Here is a 22,679-nt window from a genome sequence, read left to right as displayed (position 1 = left end):
GCTGGGGTCGACGGCACAGGGTGTGTGTGGAGGAATGTTCAGGTGCCTGGTACCTTTTCGTTTTCCTGGGGGCCCCGGCTCTGTCCGGGCCCCCGGGGGCAAGACTGTCCCGTGGGACACAGCTCGTTGAATGCTCAGGCGTCCAGAAGTGACCTGCGTCTTGATACCCGTGTTTGGTCCAGAGCAAATGGGGAAGATGCCAAGCATCCTCAAAAAGAAAAAATTCTCGGTGTTTGGTAGATCTCCCACAGTGTGAGAGGGGGTTGGGTTCGTCAACCTCCATGGCCTCTTGCAGCTTTACGCCTGCATGATTCTCTGGGAAACTTCGTTTCTGCCTCTCCTTAAGTGTTAGAAACACATAAAATAGTGCTTACTTAAGGAAATCAAAAGCACCCTACCACAATCTCATTAATCTTCGTTGTTGTGGAAATGACACATTTTTAACATTCATGGAAAAAGAGGGCAGGGAAAGAAGACACTCATTTTGGAGAGGATTGCTGCAAAAGAGAAGTCTCAGCTTTTCAAGTATGGAAGTGACAGAGCCGGGATCAAAATGATTTCATTCAGTTTGTATGCATATTAGCAATGATTATCACTGTGCCATCCAAGTGTTCACTTCCCAAGCATTCAGTACCCTTCTCTGGAAAGTATATAAGTTTGTGTAGAACAGCTATTCAGGACATTTTTTTTGTTTTATAAATAGGTAGTGGCTCCAATCCTTTCCAGCATCTGGAGAAGAGTGCTGTTTTACAGGAGGTATGACTGGGAAGTATCTTGTGCCCTTTCTTTTCTATTCTGTTTTAGAGTGGTGGGCAGAGAATCCCTGGGCCACTGTGATCACGACATCCAAAACAAGAAACGTAACAGAGTTTAGGGAATATAGATTTGAGGGAAAAGAAAGAGGGGTTACTTGTCATAGGAGAATTTAGAGCTTATAGAAATGCAAAGACATGAAGACTGTCACAGGTTGGGAATTTTAAATGTAAGAACAGGTGTTTAGTGCAAGGTTATTGAAATCAGTTATCTGTATTAATCTCATTGTATTAGTATGATATAGATAAGTATTGTGATCCTTATTTAATTGGTATAGCCCATAAAGTTGAAGTAGTCAACCTAAGGGAATGAGTTAGAGAGTATAGGATGGAAAATCAAGGCCACATGTAGTAATTTATCAGATACCTTAGTAAATTGAGAACTATAGACAATGTTTGGATACCGTGATTAAAAATAGTCTGTATTAAAGTTGGTTTGCTATAATCTGTGATAGAAAAGATAGAAAAGCAACAGTGTTTTTTATGTTTTTTTATAGGCTCGTATATTCAATGAAACTCCAATCAATCCAAGAAGATGTTTGCATATTCTTACAAAGATTCTTTACTTACTGAACCAGGTAAATTATTTTTATTTTTCTCAGATAAGTGTGTCCTGGAATAGAAATACTGAAAATTCAATGAAATACTTTCTGGAAAGTATGTTTATTTATTTTAAATTCACTTAATTTTAACATATACAACGTTTGGTTAACAATAATATGTAAAACTTGAGTACGAAGACTATGACACATACAGGTTGAGTATACCTTATTTGCAATGCTCGGAACCAGAAGTGTTTTGGATTTCAGATTTTTTTGGATTTTGGAATATTTGCAGAATACATACTCACTGACTATTCCTAATCTGAGTATCTGAAATCCAGAATGCTCCAATGAGGGTCTCCACCAAGTGTTATATTGGCACTCAAAAAGTTTCTAATTTTGGAGCATTTCAGATTTTGGATTTTGAGATTAGAGATGTTTAACCTGCACTTCTTTTTTATTCATGAGGTCCTAAACCAGTGATGCGCATAGTAGATTCTCAATAAATCTTTTGGTTTCAATTTAATGAGTACTAGTTAGAACATGTTGTTTACATATGTTTGGAGATCTTCATGTTTTTCTGAAAATACAATGCAAGATCAGGCAAATTCCAGATATTTTCTTTTTTGTGTGTGTAATGATGTTTTAAAGCTTTGATTGTTAATATTCAGATTTTATATTTATTATCCCTATCCTACCATTACTAGCAAAATAATTCTGGGCAGTAGCTTAACCATTTTATGTGCCTTGATGTCCTTTTCTCTACATGGGGATTATGATAATACCTGTTACAGAGTTGTAATGACAAATGAGATAATTAGTGTAAAGCACTGAGAATAGTACTGAACATATAGTAAGCATTCAGGAATAGTTTTCCTTCCATCATTCAGCAAATATTTATTGCATAGCTGCTGTGTGCTGTGCACTGTTTTAGGTGTTGGGGATATAGCAGACAAACCAACAAAAATATTTGCACTCATGAAATGTAGATTCTGCTTGCTACTATTGTTATTAATTTTCTTTTTCTTTTTCTTTTTTTTTTTTTTTGCCCCAGACTTAAAAAAAACTCATGAAATGTCTAGGGCCTCAGAAAATATGGTTTTGTTTCATGGATTCATATTCCCTCAATATCAGTGGGGAATTGGTTCCAGGACCTCCATTGGGTACTAAAGTCCATAGATGCTCAAGTCCCTCATACAAATGGTGTAGTATTTGCATATAACCTACACATATCCTCCCATATATGTTAAGTCATCTCTGTGATTTTAATCTCTAGATTATAATACCTGGTGCAATGTTAGTGCTGTGTAAATAGTTGTGCTGTATTGTTTAGGGAATAATGACAAGAAAAAACCGTCTGTATGTGTTCCGTACAAACACGGTTTTTTTTTCCTTGAATATTTTCAATCCGAGGCTGGTTGAATCCACAGATTCAGAACTCATGGTTATGGAGGGATGACTATATATGTCTGTACACATACAGATGGACACATAAAACATACATATATACCATACCTCAGGTGGTTTACATATGGTGCTAAGATAACCATGGTTTCCAGTTTGAATTCTAAGAGAATATATTATCTTTGTTTTGTGACTGAAGACCTCATTCAGAGATTTAATAAAGTTTTCTTGTTTACAAATGAAGACTAAGCAACAAGCACATTGTTTTTTTTTTTATTTTTTCAGATAGAGTCTCGCTTTGTCACCAGGCTGGAGTGCAGTGGCGCGATCTCGGCTCACTACAACCTCCACCTCCCTGGTTCAAGCAGTTCTCCTACTTTAGCCTCCTGAGTAGCTGGGATTACAGGCACGCACCACCACGCCTGGCTAATTTTTATATTTTTAGTAGAGATGGGGTTTCACCATATTGGCCAGGTGGGTCTCAAACTCCTGACCTTAGGTGATCCACCCACCTCAGCTTCCCAAAGTGCTGGGATTACAGGTGTGAGCTACTGTGCCCGATCATCAAGCACATAGTTTTAAATAAAATATATCTGTTCACAAACAACATAATCCCTCTGTGTCAGCATATGAGAAACATTTAAAGCATAGTCAATTGGGTTTAACTTTTCATAGCACACATTGTATCCAAGTTGGCTAAATCCATTGTGTAACCAAAAGTTTTGAATAGTCAAAGTTGATTGAGAGTAACATATATTTTTATGTTGGTCATTACCTCTTCGATGAGGCAACTCATGTTGAAACATTTGATTATCTTGATAAGGAAATTACCAAGCACAGCATAAACACAATTAACTATATAAACAGATTTGGGAACATAAATTTTATCTCTTTGCCTAGAACTTGGTAGAGCTTTATAGAAAGATACTTTTGAATTTCTATGAGAGTTGACATATCCATGTGTTTTCTGAGTTTCAAGTAAAAAAGTAGGATGTAAGGTTTTCCTATATAACTAAAAAGCACACAGACTTCTGGGTATTCAGTAAATAGTTATGACAGAAAGAGAGATAAATCTCTTGCTGATGAGCAGGCTGGATACACTGATTTAAGTAAATATAAACTTATTGTACTTTGTCTTTCATCCTAAACTGTCAGTATTTTTCGCCAAAATTTATTCTTATACCTATGGCAAATAGATTGAAGACTAGTTATATTTTATGTGGAATCTGAAGCTCTGAAAAGTGATTGAGGATAACATATAGGATTGCTTTTAGTGAAGACATTAAATATTGAAATGGTAATATTTGAGGTAATCTATGATCTGAGATTATTTAAAATACGTTATCTAATACTTTTTCACTGCTCAGAAAATGTAGTTCCCAGATCAGCAGCATTTACATCACTTGTTAGAATCACTTGTTAGAAATGCCAAATCTCAGGCTGGGCACGGTGGCTCACGCCTGTAATCCCAGCACTTTGGAAGGCCGAGGCAGGTGGATCACGAGGTCAGGAGTTCAAGACCAGCCTGGCCAACATGGTGAAATCCTGTCTCTACTAAAGATAACAAAAAATTAGTTGGGCGTGGTGGTGCACACCTGTAATCCCAGCTACTTGGGAGGCTGAGGCAGGGGAATCACTTGAACCCAGGATGTGGAGGTTGCAGTGAGCCAAGATTGTGCCATTGCACTCCAACTTGGGCGACAGGGTGAGACTCTGTCTCAAAAAAACAGAAAAGAAAAGAAAAGAAACGCAAAATCTCAGGCTTTACCCCAGAGCCACTGAATCAGAATCTGCATTTTGGCAAGATCCCAGGATGAATTTTCATGCACATTAAAGCGTTTGAAGCTCTGATCCAAAGCATGTTTTTAGGGGCTTGAACCAATATTGAGCTACATAGCAGCCCCTTTAAGCCTAGTTTTTTAATATGATGAATCTGGTTCCTGCCCTTTTGGTTGGTCCCCTTCTTGCCATTTTGCTGAGATTCATAATAGATAGTTCCTTATATTTTAATATTTATTATGCTCCTATGACATGTTAGGCATTGTGCTGGGCATTAGATTATAGATATGATCTCTGCTCTTAGGCAGTGTAATAATAATGTCCTATTGTGAGTGCTACGATTTTCTGCCTCCTTGTAAACTACAGTACTTCAGGGAAATTTCAAATACTTTCTACTAAAAGGTTAGAGATCACTGTGCCAGAACTTTTAAGCATGGTATGCGATACTGAATTATTTTAAATAAGGGGGGATAAATGGCTATGTGGGTTTATACATTGAAAGCCAGAAAAATTGCAGAGGCAGAATGTTTACAAAGAGATTCTTTTTTCTTGAGTTCTAAAGGATTTTTGCAGAAATAGAAAATCCTGTGTGTGTATATGTGCATATATATGAATATATATTTTTTAAAGTTTAAAAATTGTTTTAAATTTTACTTAGGGTGAACACTTTGGAACAACGGAAGCTACAGAAGCCTTCTTTGCAATGACGCGATTGTTTCAATCTAATGATGTAAGTCTTTTTGAAATTTTTTTATGATGAAAAACCTCCTTTTATTTATTTTCCCCAGGGAACTAAGAGTGTTCTAAATTAGGGAGCATTGCTTGAAATGTTTTAAATTATTTAACTGCTTATAAAACTTATAAATGTTCATTATAAGATGTGAAAATGGAAGAATTAAAGTATGCAGTGTAAAACTTTTCCCTGCGGATCCACCATGAAGTCATAAAGACTGTTAATACCTAGCTTCTGGCATGACGCTGTGAGGGTGGACTGATAAAGAAGTCAGTGCACATAGCTACCGCACTTGTCAGTTCTTAGTCAAGTTTCTGGTGGGCCTGGGATTGCTGTTAGTCAGCAGGGCTGGCAGTTGAGAAGAGGAGCTGGATGTGGAGTGGGGAAGGGGAATAAGGAATAGAATAAGGAAAAAGAAGTGGAATAAGGAAAAAGAAAAATGAGTACAAACTAAACCTGCCTCTCATTACCTTAGACCACCCTGATCTTCAGAACATATGGCTGCTGCTTTTTGTCTGTCTTCTAAGTGTTGTGTACATTTTTCTTTTGCCTAGCTCTAAGGCAGAACCATACAGGGAAGGTAGTTCTGGGATATGTATTTTCCAGCTTTCCATTAACATAAATTGGCCAAATCTTGCAGTTTTTTGGTATGTATTGCATATCACCACATGTCACATTTTGTGTCAACCCCCAGAACCCCTTGAGATTTGAGTCTTGTTATGGATCTAAATAATGAGAGGTTTTAGGAGTAGATCTTCAGGAAGATCAGCAATCCCCTGTAATGCAGCTTTTTCAGGGGAGGCCATTATATACTCTACAGGCAAAGGAAGACTAATTTCCTCACATGTGGGATGGAGGACTGATGCTTCTACTAGCAAAAGATGTCACAGAATTTAGGAGTTCGAGGTACTTGGCTTCATCAGAGTCTGCCCGTATATCCTCATTCTACTTTTCAGGGCCCCATTCCTTGCCAGTCAAGGTCCTAACTTTAATGTAAGATGTCCTGCAAGAGTGTGAATTGAATTTGCATTGTAACTGAGCCACCTGCAGGATATGCTTTGTAGAAATCTCAGCCCTGTGGCCACATGATATAAGGCTGTCTATGAAGGCAGTTATAGATTTCTGGCCCCCTTACCCAGATTTGAGTGGTGCTTTTAAAACTCTGAGCTCATCATTTTATTTTCCTGAGAAAAGAATTCTCCAGTGTACCTAGAAACAACTAATTAACCCATTATACAACTTAGTTTTACTGAAATCTTCTATGGCATCAACTGCTTAGTTACCCAAAGCTTTGTCTTCTGTAGGTCCTTGTCTGCAGATGATGATTTTAAACATTTTGCCACTGCATGCCATGGACTGCTAGTAGCCCCTTTTCCATTGGAAACTGGTCGTTATTACCTTCAATCCGATCAGAGAAGCAACTTCAGGTTCATATCTTTAAGGTCTTCTTTCCTTTTAACCACTTCCTGTACCAGAAATTCAGGGTTCAAACAGGGAAACAGAACCACTATGAGTATTGTGGAATTAGGTGTTTATTAGAGGAATTAGACTAGAAAACTAGGCAGGTTGAGCTGCTGGAGTAGGGTTCAGAGGGAGGGTGTTACATAAGTCATGGAAGGCTGTTGCCTCTTTTGTGGCTTTGTTTTTGCAGCCAGGTGTCTTCTCAAGACTGCTGTTACTCAGAGGGCTGGCAGTTGGGAAGAAAGGCTGGACATGTAGTGGAGAAAAGGAAGCAGAGTAAGAAAGAAACAGGATGAGGACGAACTTTCGAAGCCTGTAGCACAGAGGTTTATATCAAGAAAAGAAGATATGAAATTGTCTTCTAGGAAATGGATTAGGGAAATGTAGGATTGTTCGATAGGACTAATAGCCTGTTGAAGTTAGTGCTCATGAATTTAAAGTACTACCAAGTAGCATGGTGAATGTTTTTCTCCAGCTACAGCCTGCAGGTTAAAGCACTGAAGGCTTAGAGATAGGATTTAATCAGGATTGAAGTTTTTCCAGGTTTGTAAACAGAGGGAGAAGCAAAAAAGTTGAGTGGTTGGAACATTGACTGTGGAATCTTTGGTTAGGAGGGAAGCAAGAACAGGGGCTGACAGGGACAGCAAAAAGTTGGTAGAACAGTGGATTGTAGGTCAAGAGAGAGTGAAATAATTTTGGAGTCAGGAGTGTGAGTGCTTGGAAATGAAATTAGAAAGGGATGCTGTTACTGATAGAGGCTGTGGCAGTGGCAGTGGGTGATCATTGTAGGGAGGATGGCATCATTGGAGAAGAGGAGGTCGAGGAATGAAGAGGTCAGAGGTTTAGAGATACCATCTATATGGATATTAAAATCACCAATACTTATAACTGGGATTGCATTGGAGAGACAGTGAACAAGGTACTGGTATTTTTTAAAAATAAGAGAAGTGACCTGGGGTTTAATGGACAACCAGCAATGGTAGCAGGTGACATCGTATAAAGGCATAAGCTTTCCCACCTGTAGGCCTGGTAGTATGAGGGTTATGGGAGAGAAAACAGCTGCTATTTCAGAGGGTTGCAGGAGGATCCCTGGGAGAGAGCCAAGTTTCACTTAAAGAAAAAGATGGGAACATTCAGAGAAGAGTTTGAGAATATAGGGGATTTTGCTGATGAAAGTGTCAGAGAATATAATGGCGCTGCTTAGAAGGGTGGAAAATGGAGTCAGACGAGGTGCTGTATCCAGATGCAAGGAATAAGTCTGCAGGTTATGAATAATGACCAGAATATTTTAGGCTTTTTGTAGTGACTGAGGTAAGTAGCCATGTACAGCATGATGTGATTAGTTTTAATGGTTCCTTAGGCAAAATACAGAATTGAGGGAGTGATTGTTTTGGGGCAAAGAGAGGTAGAGATTTTGCCAGAAATATGTGGAGCTCCTTCCATTACCAGCATTCCTTTACCAGAAGGTAATTACTGTCTTGAAGTTGGTATTCTTCTATCCTTATTTATATTAATATATGGGGATTACATAGTTTACATCTATAATCAATACTTTGCATTTTTGTGTGTCTTAAAATATAAAAATAACATCATCTTCTTATTTTGCAATGTTATTGTTGTTGTTTTTGAGTTGTCGCCCAGGCTAAAGTGCAGTGGCACGATCTTGGCTCACTGCAGCCTCTGTCTCCCGGGTTCAAGCGATTCTCCTGCCTCAGCCTCTGGAGTAGCTGGGACTATGGGCACGTGCCACCACGCCTGGCTAATTTTTGTATTTTTAGTAGAGACGGGGTTTCATCATGTTGGCCAGGATGGTCTCAATCTCCTGACCTCATGATCTGCCCGCCTTGGCCTCCCAAAGTACTGGGATTATAGGCCTGAGCCACCACGCCCGGCCTGCGGTGTTTATGATTAATACATTTTTGAGATTTACTGGCTTGTTACATGTACTTCTACTTTATTTACTTTCACTACTATATGGAATTCCAATATGTGAATATACAGTAATTCTATTTATCCATTCTCCCATTGGTAGATACAAGTTGTTCCCACATTTTACCTCTTACAAATGATACTGCACATAATGTTTATGTACACAGTGAGACTTTTTCTGGAGTAGATACCTACAAGTGGAATTTCTAGATAATGTTTGTTTGTTTGTTTTTTTTTTTTTTTTTTGAGACGGAGTCTCTCTCTGTCGCCCGGGCTGGAGTGCAATGGCATGATCTCGGCTCACTGCAACCTTTGCCTCCCAGGTTCACGCCATTCTCCTGCCTCAGCCTCCTGAGTAGCTGGGACTACAGGCGCCTGCCACCACACCTGGATAATTTTTTGTATTTTTAGTAGAGATCGGGTTTCACCGTGTTAGCCAGGATGGTCTCAATCTCCTGACCTCATGATCCGCCCGTCTCAGCCTCCCAAAGTGCTGGGATTGCAGGCGTAAGCTACCGCGCCCGGCCTAAGCATATTTTCATGTAGTTATTTGCCATCTGTATATCTGCTTTGATGAAGTGTCTGTTAAAATTTGTTACCACTTAAAAAAAATCAGGTTGTCGGCTGGGCCCGGTGGCTCACGCCTGTAATCTCAGCACTTTGGGAGGCTGAGGTGGGCAGATCATGAGGTCAGGAGTTTTAGACCAGCCTGGTCAACATAGTGAAACCCTGTCTCTACTAAAAATACAAAAAATTAGCTGGGTGTGCTGGCAGGCACCTGTGATCCCAGTTACTTGGGAGGCTGAGGCGGGAGAATCACTTGAACCCAGGAGGCGGAGGTTGCAGTGAGCTGAGATCGTGCCACTGCACTCCAGCCCAGGTAAACAGTGCAAGACTCTGTCTCAAAAAAAAAAAAAAAAAAAAAAAAATCAGGTTGTCATCTTATTGAGTTATAAGTTTCTTTATATATTCCGGATAGAAGTCCTTTATCAGACAGGTGTTTTGTAAATATTTCCTCCCACTCTGTGGCTTGCCTTTTCATTTACTGGACTATTTTTTTTTTTAAAGTGTAGTTTTACATGCAATAAAATTCATCCTTTTTAGGATATCGTTCTATGAGCTTTGACAAACACATACAGTGGTGTTATCACCACCACAATTGAGGTTTAGAACATTTCCATCTCCTCAAAAAGTTCCCTCGTGCCTCTTTATCATCTATTCCTCATTACCTCCCTCAGCCCCTGGCAATCCATTATCTCCTTTCTGTCCTTATAAATTTGCCTTTTCCAGGAAGTCATATGAATGATATCATACTGTATGAAGCCTTTTTTGAGTTTCTTTTCAGTTACTTAGCATAATGCATGTGAGATTCATCCATATTATTGTTTGTATCCGTAGTTTATTTTTATTTTGTCGTCGTATTCCATTGAATGGATGTACCTCTGTTTATCTGTTTGCCAGTTGAAGGATATTTGACTTGTTACCAGTTTTTGGTGATTATAAACAACATTGCTATAAACATTCATGTTTTGATTTTTGCATGACATACATTTTTATTTCTTTTGGATAAATGCCTGGGAGTGGGATTGCTGGGCCATAGGTAGGTGTGGTATGTTTAACTTTGTAAGAAACTACCAACCCATTTTTCTAAAATGTTTGTAATCATTCCCACCATCACTGTATGAGAGCTGCAGTTTGCTCTGCATTCTGGCCAGCACTTTGTATTGTCGTTTTTATTTTTGTTTTTAATTTTAGCCATTCTGATAGGTATATAATGGTATCCCTTTGTGGCTTAAATTTGCATTTTTCTAGTGACTGATGATCTCAAACATCTTTTCATTTGTATTTTTACCTTCCATATATCTTCTGTTGGTGAAGGATGTGTTAATATCTTTTGCCCATTAAAAAAATTGGATTGTTTATGTTCTTATTATTGAGTTTTAAGAGGTCTTTATGCATTCTGGATACAAATCCTTTATCAGATATATTTCACAAATATTGTCTCTCAGTATGTGGCTTATGTTTTTATTTTGTTAAAGTCTTTCGAAGGGTAGAAGTTTTAAATTTTGATGAAGTCCAGTTTATCAAATTTTTTTCTGTTACAGGGATGCTTTTTATGTCATATCATAGAAATCTTTGCTTAACCGAAGGTGACAACGATTTTCTCCTGTGCTTTTTTTCTGGGTGTTTGTAGTTTTATATCAATTACCTTATGATCCATTTCATATTAATTTTTGTATATGGTATAAAGTAATGGTTGGTTTCTTTTCACCTCTTTTCTCTTCCTCCATTCACTGCCTCTTCCTTTTCTTCTTTCTTCATTTTCTCAACACATGGTTCTGGAACAAATAAATATCCATATGGAAGGAGATAGGGGAGGAGGGGGAGGAGATGATGAAGATGATTGAGTTACATTGGCACTTTGCAACATTATTTTGTTTCATTGACCTATATGTCTGTTCTTACTTTAGCTCTATACTGTCTTAATTAACTATAGGTTTAAAATCTATAGTAAGTTTTATAGTGCAAATCTTTCTATTTTTCAAAATTGTTTTGGCTCTTTTGGGCCCTTTGCACTTCCATATGGATTTTAAATATATTATATATAGATAATATAGAAATATATAGATATCGAGAAATAGACAAGGTTATATTATATATAATATAATCTTTTTATATAGGTATAAAAATCCTGCTAGAACTTTGGTGGGGCTTGCATTAAATCTAAAGAGCAATTTTAGGAGAATGGACATTGTAGCAGTATTGAGTTTTCTGCTTCACAAACATGGTATATATCCCTTTATTCAAGTCTCTCTAACTTCTGTCTGCAGTATTTTATACTTTTCAGTGGACAAGTCTTGCACATATTTTGTGAAATTTGTCCCTAAAGTAGATAGTATGTTTATTATTATTATTATTATTATTATAATACTTTAAGTTTTAGGGTACATGTGCACAATATGCAGGTTTGTTACATATGTATCCATGTGCCATGTTGGTGTGCTGCAACGATTAACTCATCATTTAGCATTAGGTATATCTCCTAACGCTGTCCCTCCTCCTCCCCCCACTCCACAACAGTCCTCGGAGTGTGATGTTCCCCTTCCTGTGTCCATGTGTTCTTATTGTTCAATTCCCACCTGTGAGTGAGAATATGCGGTGTTTGGTTTTTTGTCCTTGCGATAGCTAACTGAGAATGATGGTTTCCAGTTTCATCCATGTCCCTACAAAGGACATGAACTCATCATTTTTTATGTGAGTGAGAATATGCGGTGTTTGGTTTTTTGTCCTTGTGATAGCTAACTGAGAATGATGTTTTCCAGTTTCATCCATGTCCCTACAAAGGACATGAACTCATCATTTTTTATGGCTGCGTAGTATTCCATGGTGTATATGTACCACATTTTCTTAATCCAGTCTATCGTTGTTGGAAATTTGGGTTGGTTCCAAGTCTTTGCTATTGTGAATAGTGCCGCAATAAACATATGTGTGCACGTGTCTTTATAGCAGCATGATTTACAATCCTTTGGGTATATACCCAGTAATGGGATGGCTGGGTCAAATGGTATTTCTAGTTCTAGATCCCTGAGGAATTGCCACACTGACTTCCACAATGGTTGAACTAGTGTACAGTCCCACCAACAGTGTAAAAGTGTTCCTATTTCTCCACATCCTCTCCAGCACCTGTTGTTTCCTGACTTTTTAATGATCATCATTCTAACTGGTGTGAGATGGTATCTCATTGTGGTTTTGATTTGCATTTCTCTGATGGCCAGTGATGATGAGCATTTTTTCATGTGTTTTTTGGCTGCATAAATGTCTTCTTTTGAGAAGTGTCTGTTCATGTCCTTCGCCCACTTTTTGATGGGGTTGTTTGTTTTTTTCTTGTAAATTTGTTTGAGTTCATTGTAGATTCTGGATATTAGCCCTTTGTCAGATGAGTAGGTTGCAAAAATTTTCTCCCAATTTGTAGGTTGCCTGTTCACTCTGATGGTAGTTTCTTTTGCTGTGCAGAAGCTCTTTAGTTTAATTAGATCCCATTTGTCAATTTTGGCTTTTGTTGCCATTGCTTTTGGTGTTTTAGACATGAAGTCCTTGCCCATGCCTATGTCCTGAATGGTATTGCCTAGGTTTTCTTCTAGGGTTTTTATGGTTTTAGGTCTAACATTTAAGTCTTTAATCCATCTTGAATTAATTTTTGTATAAGGTGTAAGGAAGGGATCCAGTTTCAGCTTTCTACATATGGCTAGCCAGTTTTCCCAGCACCATTTATTAAATAGGGAATCCTTTTCCCATTGCTTGTTTTTGTCAGGTTTGTCAAAGATCAAATAGTTGTAGATAAGCGGGGTTATTTCTGAGGGCTCTGTTCTGTTCCATTGATCTATGTCTCTGTTGTGGTACCAGTACCATGCTGTTTTGGTTACTGTAGCCTTGTAGTATAGTTTGAAGTCAGGTAGCGTGATGCCTCCAGCTTTGTTCTTTTGGCTTAGGATTGACTTGGCGATGTGGGCTCTTTTTTGGTTCCATATGAACTTTAAAGTAGTTTTTTTCCAATTCTGTGAAGAAAGTCATTGGTAGCTTGATGGGGATGGCATTGAATCTATAAATTACCTTGGGCAGTATGGCCATTTTCACGATATTGATTCTTCCAACCCATGAGCATGGAATGTTCTTCCATTTGTTTATATCCTCTTTTATTTCATTGAGCAGTGGTTTGTAGTTCTCCTTGAAGAGGTCCTTCACATCCCTTGTAAGTTGGATTCCTAGGTATTTTATTCTCTTTGAAGCAATTGTGAATGGGAGTTCACTCATGATTTGGCTCTCTGTTTGTCTGTGATTGGTGTACAAGAATGCTTGTGATTTGTGTACATTGATTTTGTATCCTGAGACTTTGCTGAAGTTGCTTATCAGCTTAAGGAGATTTTGGGCTGAGACAATGGGGTTTTCTAGATATACAATCATATCATCTGCAAACAGGGACAGTTTGACTTCCTCTTTTCCTAATTGAATACCCTTTATTTCCTTCTCCTGCCTGATTGCCCTGGCCAGAACTTCCAACACTATGTTGAATAGGAGTGGTGAAAGAGGGCATCCCTGTCTTGTGCCAGTTTTCAAAGGGAATGCTTCCAGTTTTTGCCCATTCAGTATGATATTGGCTGTGGGTTTGTCATAGATAGCTCTTATTATTTTGAGATACGTCCCATCAATACCTAATTTATTGAGAGTTTTTGGCATGAAGGGCTGTTGAAATTTGTCAAAGGCCTTTTCTGCATCTATTGAGATAATCATGTGGTTTTTGTCTTTGGTTCTGTTTATATGCTGGATTACATTTATTGATTTGCGTATGTTGAACCAGCCTTGCATCCCAGGGATGAAGCCCACTTGATCATGGTGGATAAGCTTTTTGATGTGCTGCTGGATTGGTTTGCCAGTATTTTATTGAGGATTTTTGCATCAGTGTTCATCAAGGATATTGGTCTGAAATTCTCTTTTTTTGTTGTGTCTCTGCCAGGCTTTGGTATCAGGATGATGCCGGCCTCATAAAATATGTTAGGGAGGATTCCCTCTTTTTCTATTGATTGGAATAGTTTCAGAAGGAATGGTACCAGTTCCTTCTTGTACCTCTGGTAGAATTCGGCTGTGAATCCATCAGGTCCTGGACTCTTTTTGGTTGGTAAGCTATTGATTATTGCCACAATTTCAGAGCCTGTTATTGGTCTGTTCAGAGATTCAATTTCTTCCTGGTTTAGTCTTGGGAGGCTGTATTTGTCGAGGAATTTATCCATTCCTTCTAGATTTTCTAGTTTATTTGCGTAGAGGTGTTTGTAGTATTCTCTGATGGTAGATTGTATTTCTGTGGGATCGGTGGTGATATCCCCTTTATCATTTTTTATTGCGTCTATTTGATTCTTCTCTCTTTTCTTCTTTATTAGTCTTGCTAGCGGTCTATCAATTTTGTTGATCTTTTCAAAAAACCAGCTCCTGGATTCATTAATTTTTTGAAGGGTGTTTTGTGTCTCTTATTTCCTTCAGTTCTGCTCTGATTTTAGTTATTTCTTGCCTTCTGCTAGCTTTTGAATGTGTTTGCTCTTGCTTTTCTAGTTCTTTTAATTGTGATGTTAGGGTGTCAATTTTGGATCTTTCCTGCTTTCTCTTGTGGGCATTTAGTGCTATAAATTTGCCTCTACACACTGCTTTGAATGTGTCCCAGAGATTCTGGTATGTTGTGTCTTTGTTCTTGTTGGTTTCAAAGAACATCTTTATTTCTGCCTTCATTTCGTTATGTACCCAGTAGTCATTCAGGAGCAGGTTGTTCAGTTTCCATGTAGTTGAGCGGTTTTGAGTGAGTTTCTTAATCCTGAGTTCTAGTTTGATTGCACTGTGGTCTGAGAGACAGTTTGTTGTAATTTCTGTTCTTTTACATTTGCTGAGGAGAGCGTTACTTCCAACTATGTGGTCAATTTTGGAATAGGTGTGGTGTGGTGCTGAAAAAAATGTATATTCTGTTGATTTGGGATGGAGAGTTCTGTAGATGTCTATTAGATCCACTTGGTGCAGAGCTGAGTTCAATTCCTGGGTATCCTTGTTAACTTTCTGTCTCATTGATCTGTCTAATGTTGACAGTGGGGTGTTAAAATCTCCCATTATTATTGTGTGGGAGTTTAAGTCTCTTTGTAGGTCACTCAGGACTTGCTTTATGAATCTGGGTGCTCCTGTGTTGGGTGCATATATGTTTAGGATAGTTAGCTCTTCTTGTTGAACTGATCCCTTTACCATTATGTAATGGCCTTCTTTGTCTCTTGATCATTGTTAGTTTAAAGTCTATTTTATCAGAGACTAGGATTGCAACCCCTGCCTTTTTTTGTTTTCCATTTGCTTGATAGATCTTCCTCCATCCCTTTATTTTGAGTCTATGTGTATATCTGCACATGAGATGGGTTTCCTGAATACAGCACACTGATGGGTCTTGACTCCTTATCCAATTTGCCAGTTTGTGTCTTTTAATTGGAGCATTTAGCCCATTTACATTTAAAGTTAATATTGTTATGTGTGAATTTGATCCTGTCATTGTGATGTTAGTTGGTTATTTTGCTCATTAGTTGATGCAGTTTCTTCCTAGCCTCGATGGTCTTTACAATTTGGCATGTTTTTGCAGTGGCTGGTACCGGTTGTTCCTTTCCATGTTTAGTGCTTCCTTCAGGAGCTCTTTTAGGGCAGGCCTGGTGGTGACAGAATCACTCAGCATTTGCTTGTCTGTAAAGTATTTTATTTCTCCTTCACTTATGAAGCTTAGTTTGGGTGGATATGAAATTCTCGGTTGAAAATTCCTTTATTTAAGAATGTTGAATATCGGCCCCCACTCTCTTCTGGCTTGTAGAGTTTCTGCCGAGAGATCAGCTGTTAGTCTGATGGGCTTCCCTTTGTGAGTAACCCGACCTTTCTCTCTGGCTGCCCTTAACATTTTTTCCTTCATTTCAACTTTGGTGAATCTGACAATTATGTGTCTTGGAGTTGCTCTTCTCGAGGAGTATCTTTGTGGCATTCTCTGTATTTCCTGAATCTGAATGTTGGCCTGCCTTGCTAGATAGGGGAAGTTCTCCTGGATAATATCCTGCAGAATGTTTTCCAGCTTGGTTCCATTCTCCCCGTCACTTTCAGGTACACCAATCAGACGTAGGTTTGGTCTTTTCACATAGTCCCAAATTTCTTGGAGGCTTTGTTCGTTTCTTTTTATTCTCTAAAATTCCCTTCTCACTCATTTCATTCATTTCATCTTCCATCACTGATACCCCTTCTTCCAGTTGATCGCATCGGCTACCGAGGCTTCTGCAATCTTCATGTAGTTCTCGAAACTTGGCTTTCAGCTCCATCAGCTCCTTTAAGCCCTTCTCTGCATTGGTTTTCTTAGTTATACATTCATCTATTTTTTTTTCAAAGTTTTTAACTTCTTTGCCATTGGTTTGAATTTCCTCCCGTAGCTCGGAGTAGTTTGATCGTCTGAAGCCTTCTTCTCTCAATTCGTCAAAGTCATTCTCCATCCAGCTTTGTTCCGTTGCTGGTGAGGAACTGTGTTCCTTTGGAGGAGGAGAGGTGCTCTGCTTTTTAGAGTTTCCAGTTTTTCTGCTCTGTTTTCTCCCCATCTTTGTAGGCTTTTCTACTTTTGGTCTTTGATGATGGTGATGTACAGATGGGTTTTTGGTGTAGGTGTCCTTTCTGTTTGTTAGTTTTCCTTCTAAGAGACAGGACCCTCAGCTGCAGGTCTGTTGGAGTTTGCTAGAGGTCCACTCCAGACCCTGTTTTGCTGGGTGTCAGCAGCGGTGGCTGCAGAACAGCGGATTTTTGTGAGACTGCAAATTCATCTGTCTGATTGTTCCTCTGGAAGTTTTGTCTCAGAGGAGTACCTGGCCGAGTGAGGTGTCAGTCTGTCCCTACTGGGGGGTGCCTCCCAGTTAGGCTGCTTGGGGGTCGGGGACCCACTTTAGGAGGCAGTCTGCCCGTTCTCAGATCTCCAGCTGCATGCTGGGAGAACCACTACTCTCTTCAATGCTGTCAGACAGGGACATTTAAGTCTGCAGAGATTCCTGCTGTCTTTTTGTTTGTCTGTGCCCTGCCCCCAGAGGTGGAGCCTACAGAGGCAGGCAGGCCTCCATGAGCTGTGGTGGGCTCCACCCAGTTCGAGCTTCCTGGCTGCTTTGTTTACCTAAGCAAGCCTGGGCAATGGCGGGCGCCCCTCCCCCAGCCTCACTGCCACCTTGCAGTTTGATCTCAGACTGCTGTGCTAGCAATCGGCGAGACTCCGTGGGCGTAGGACCCTCCAAACCAGGTGCGGGACACAATCTACTGGTGTGCCGTTTTCCAAGCCCGTTGGAAAAGCGCAGTATTAGGGTGGGAGTGACCCAATTTTCCAGGTACCGTCTGTTACCCCTTTCTTTGACTAGGAAAGGGAACTCCCTGACCCCTTGCGCTTCCTGAGTGAGGCAATGCCTCGCCCTGCTTCGGCTCGCGCAGGGTACGCTGCACCGACTGTCCTGCACCCACTGTTTGGCACTCCCTAGTGAGATGAACCTGGTACCTCAGATGGAAATGCAGAAATCACCCGTCTTCTGCGTCGCTCACGCTGGGAGCTGTAGACCGGAGCTCTTCCTATCGGCTATCTTGGCTCCACCCCGATAGTATGTTTTGATGCTCTTGTATTTGTATTTATTGGTAGTCTCTAGAATTAAATGAACTTTTATATATTGACCTTTTTCTTGTGATCTCCTTAAGTGTTTGTTAGAGTTCACTATTGCAGCTGTCTTTTTTTTTTTTTTTTTTTGAGACAGAGTCTCGCTGTCGCCCAGGCTGGAGTGCAATAGCGTGATCTCGGCTCACTGCAGGCTCCGCCCCCCGGGGTTCACGCCATTCTCCTGCCTCAGCCTCCCAAGTAGCTGGGACTACTGGCGTCCGCCACCTTGCCCGGCTAATTTTTTTGTATTTTTAGTAGAGACGGGGTTTCACTGTGTTAACCAGGATGGTCTCGATCTCCTGACCTCGTGATCTGCCTGCCTTGGCCTCCCAAAGTGCTGGGATTACAGGCGTGAGCCACTGCGCCCAGCCCATGCAGCTGTCTTCTTAGTGGGAAGGCTTTTCGGGGTTAATTAACTGCATTAAAAAATGTATATATGATGCCATTCAGGTTATTTGCCTTCTTGAGTGTACTCTGGTAGTTTGTATCTTTCAAGGAATTTCAGTTAAATTGTTGAACTTGGCATAAAGCTCTTCATAATATTCCTCCATTCTTTTAATGTCTGCAGAATCCTTAGTGGTGTCTCTTCCTTCATTCTGATATTGGTAAATTGTATCTTCTCTTTTTTATTCCTAGGAAGCTTGTCTAGGGATTTATAAACTTTATTGATCTTGTCATGGAACCAGCTTTCTGTTTCATTGATTTTTAAAAAATTAATTATTTTTCTCTTCCAAACTAATTGTGCAAAAAGAAAAAAAAAGCTAAAAAATCAAACCAAAAGAAGGAGAGAAAAGGAAGAGAAACATAGATCAAACAGGACAAACATAAATCATATAACGACCTGGTAGATATAGACCCAAATATATCATTATCCACATTAAATGTAAATGAAGAGCACAAAGATCATTTACAAAACGTCGATTGTATATTGAGCCATAAAGCAAGACACAACAAATTTCAAAGGATTGAAATCGTATAGACTGTGTTCTTTATTTACAGTGGGATAGTGGTGGAAATTAATAATAAAAGAATAACTAGATAAATTGCCATTTATTTTGATAGTAAGAACATTTTTCTGTTTTGTTTACAGCCATGATAAAGTAAATGGGCTGGATTTACCCTGCTACTATAAATACCTAGAAAATCAAACAAAATTTATGACATAAGAGTTTTCAGACACTGGATAACAGGCATCCCAGGACTGTGATCTGAAGAAGGGAAACTAGGTCAGCCCTAGTATTGTACCACATCATGGCCCAGAAACAGATTACAGGCCTAGTTCTCTCTCAGAGTTGAGAAAACAAATGGAGGTTGGGAGCCAAGAAAGCTCGAATTTGTGAAGCAGAATACCAAAGAAGGAGGAGCTGGAGAGAAAATGAGGGGCGGGGAGAGAAGGAAGGAGGAGAGGGAGGGATTCCATGATCTGTTGAGGACTATCCCTGGAGTCTTTGGTTAAGTAAAAACTGATCTGTGTGTGTAAAAAAGGAAACTACTCAAAGTTAAGGGAAGAATCTGAAAAACACAGGACTCAAAATAGTTTGTATTCCCACCAGTGAGAGTGGAAAGACCTTGTATTGCATAAAACATCTGGTATAGTTCTCAAAAGGAAACCATGCTTAAGTAATTATTACCTAAGTAATGGGAATATACTGTAACCTTACACTAAAACTTTAAAAAGCCTATAAGTAAGCCTCAAAGTGAAAAAAAAAAAAAACAAAAAAACTAGTCCTGGGTAATTACTTCCCTCATGACAGAATAGAGTTCAATACTATTTAAGATCATACACCAAAATAATAAACTTCACAATGTGCAGCATCTAATAAATTATCAGGTATGCAAATAAACAGGAAATATTGTCTATAAACAGGAGAAAAATGGATCAGCAGACACAAACCCAGAAATGGTAAAGGTGATGGAATGAGCAGATGATGTCATTAAAACAACTGTTAACATGATCTATATGCTTAAGAGTGTAAAGAAAGGCATAACAAAGAATAAAGCATAAAACAAGAGAAAAGAGATCCAAATACACTTCCCAAAAATAAAAATAAAAAAAAAAGAAATATATAAAATGAAAACTACACTGCATGGGATTAATAGCAAATTAGAGATGTAGGACAAACAAGCAAACAAAAAAACCCAGGGTCATTGAAGACAGTAGTAGAAGTGGTCCAAAATAAAGCAGAGAGGAAAAAAAGACAGACTAGAAATAAACAGAGCATCAGCAACCTGTGGGATAATACTTCGGAAGTTTTTTTATTGTTTATACTCAAAATCGCAGTGGGTTTTTGACTTATCAAAATCGAATACTCACTTTGTGTTTTCCCTACTCATGGGAAATTCGAGAGTCTTAGGATACTCTGATTCCTTATACGTATACGAGTATGTCAACATATATATGTGTATATATGCATACACACATGCACATTTACATTCATATATTCTATGCCATCATTTTCTTGTGAGTCTTGTTTGTTCATTGTGACTTACTCATGTCTTTAGCACTTTTTAAAAACTCTTCATTCCTTGCTCTATTTCTGAGTTATCTGGAATGATTTTCCTTGTGCTTGAAGAATATACCTTTTAGAACCTCATTTTCGTAGACGTTAGATACTATATCCCATGCCAGTAAGATCCTTCTGTGGCTATGAATGTTTGGTTGTGTTCATTTCTAGCATCTGTGAATTTCTCTTTATTTTGTCTCTAGCTACACATTTAAAATTTTTGTTCCGATTTTTATTCAGCATTTCTGTGTATGTTTATGCAGTATGGTTTAGTGGTTAAGAGCACATTTTTTGCCAACATTTTGTATTGTTTGTCTTTTGAATTTTCACCATTTTGGTGGGTGTGAGGTAGTTTCTGAAATGTGGTTTTAATTTTTCGTTGGATAAGTAATTTTCATTTCCCTGATGACTAATAATGTTGAGCCCCCATTTTTTGTGTTTTAATGAAATTTTTTTTGTATCTTTAGTTTTCTTCTCACAGAACTTTTTTTTCTTTGAATTGGGGTGGGGTGTTCCTGAAATTTTGATTCTAATTTTTTGTTTTCTTCTCATAGTAGCTTTGATCTGCCCCGTGTGTGTGCCCATACTGGCTTTCTATGTGTTTTTTGTTTGTTTGTTTTTTTCTGTGTTTAATCACCGTGAGGATCCTCACTCTCTTCTCTTTCCTTAATGGGTTCTGTAGTATCAAGGTTTTCTTCATAGCTTGGACTCTGGAGCTGCGTCTGATGTATTTGGGTTTCTCTACTTAAAAGAAATTTGAGGTTACTCGGTAAGGGATGAGGCTGGACAGACTAGAGGAACCTGGTGTCTGGCCGCTGCCCATTTATGCATAGTGTATGAATAAATCAGAGATCCAGTTGAGTCGGGGAGAGTAGGTAGAGCATTGTTAGCTTAGTAGTTACTTGGATCCAGGTATTCATCTAGAAATCTTATTTAGAGTTCAGGAGAAAATGTTGGTATACACTGAACTGAGGAAAGTGCAGAGTTTGCACATTTATCCCTACATATTTTTTAAGATTTAAAAAATATGTTTTCCAGGAACGAGCCTGTAATTAACATTGTACGCCATTTCTACTAAAAATACAAAATTAGCCAGGCGTGGTGGCGAGCGCCTGTTAATTCCAGCTGCCCGGGAGTCTGAGGCAGGAGAATTGCTTGAACCCGGGAGGCGGAGGTTGTGGTGAGCCGTGATTGCGCCATTGCACTCCAGCCTAGGCAACAGAGCGTAACTCTGTCTCAAAAAAACAAAACAAGACAAAACAAAACACCTTTGTCTTTGGACTCAAGCTATCAGAGTTTAAGTTTGTATCTCTCAGTAGAAAGATCCATATAATTGAATTTTTAAGTTTTTATCTATTGTGTCAATGCAACAGTTGTGTTTAAGGAAATACTAGTATTCTGAATATTTTCTCACCCGAATATTAAATTTTTTTTTTTTGGTAGATGAGACTCTTTTAAAGAATATCTTTCTAAATATATATCTACTTGGGGTCCTCGCTTCAAATAATTTAAAAAACCATTTCCTTATGAATAATCTGTTACCTTTTATAAATAATTTTTCAGCAAACATTGAGGAGAATGTGCTACCTTACCATCAAGGAAATGGCTACCATCTCTGAGGATGTGATAATTGTCACAAGCAGGTATGTGAATGGTCAAAATCTAGATGAGATACTTATATATTTGCTGTTTGCTTTCTGTTGCTTTCATTTTTTGACCATAAGGAAGCCAATAGGAATTTAAAAGAATATAATATCTTAAAGCATTCTTTTCTAAAATGTTTTCATCATGTGAAAGCCATCCTTATCTGATAAAGCAAAGGAAGAAGTTACAAAAGATAATACTGATAGATTTGAGTGCATCAAAATGTTCATAAAAATAGATAAAACTGAAAAGTAAAAGATAACATGTACACTGAAATGAAATATTTACAACAAATACCTCAAAGGCTAGCATCTGTAATATATAAAGAACTTTTAAAAAGAAACAAGTGATAATTCATCAAATAACCAATATAAAGGATCTAAATGTCTTTAGATAGTTGTTCTCACTAGTAACCAAAAAACGTAAATTAAAAATTCAAGAATGAGGTATAATATTTTTTACTTATCAAACTGGCAAAAAAGCAAAAAGGCAACATTCAGTACTTGTAAGGGAGACATACTCTTGTACAAAGGAGACAGAGTAATAAATTGATTCAATTTTTCTAGAAAGCAATTTAGCAACATTTGTTGAATAATTGAAAGGCTTTATCCCTTTGACCTAGTAAGGCCACATCTGTGGAACTAT

At 38.5% G+C, this 22,679-nt stretch overlaps 1 protein-coding gene across 2 annotated transcripts in view; it reads left to right on the top strand.

Annotated features, from left to right (window-relative positions):
- COPG2 (coatomer protein complex subunit gamma 2) overlaps nucleotides 1-22,679 on the top strand; it is a 160,501-nt gene that overhangs the window by 509 nt on the left and 137,313 nt on the right. For both annotated transcript variants that reach the window (XR_004032961.1, XM_030825607.1), the window contains exons 2-5: nucleotides 704-756; nucleotides 1,310-1,390; nucleotides 5,196-5,267; nucleotides 21,954-22,033. Coding sequence is in view for 1 of the 2 variants with exons in the window: in XM_030825607.1 (XP_030681467.1) it covers nucleotides 704-756; nucleotides 1,310-1,390; nucleotides 5,196-5,267; nucleotides 21,954-22,033 (286 nt within the window). In the remaining variant the exon portion in view is untranslated. The remainder of the gene's footprint in view (nucleotides 1-703; nucleotides 757-1,309; nucleotides 1,391-5,195; nucleotides 5,268-21,953; nucleotides 22,034-22,679) is intronic.

This window comes from Nomascus leucogenys, chromosome 13, assembly GCF_006542625.1.
Source record: "Nomascus leucogenys isolate Asia chromosome 13, Asia_NLE_v1, whole genome shotgun sequence".
Lineage (NCBI taxonomy): Eukaryota > Metazoa > Chordata > Mammalia > Primates > Hylobatidae > Nomascus > Nomascus leucogenys.
Note: the sequence above shows the minus strand (reverse complement) of the source record. Positions and strands in the feature narration are given on the sequence as shown.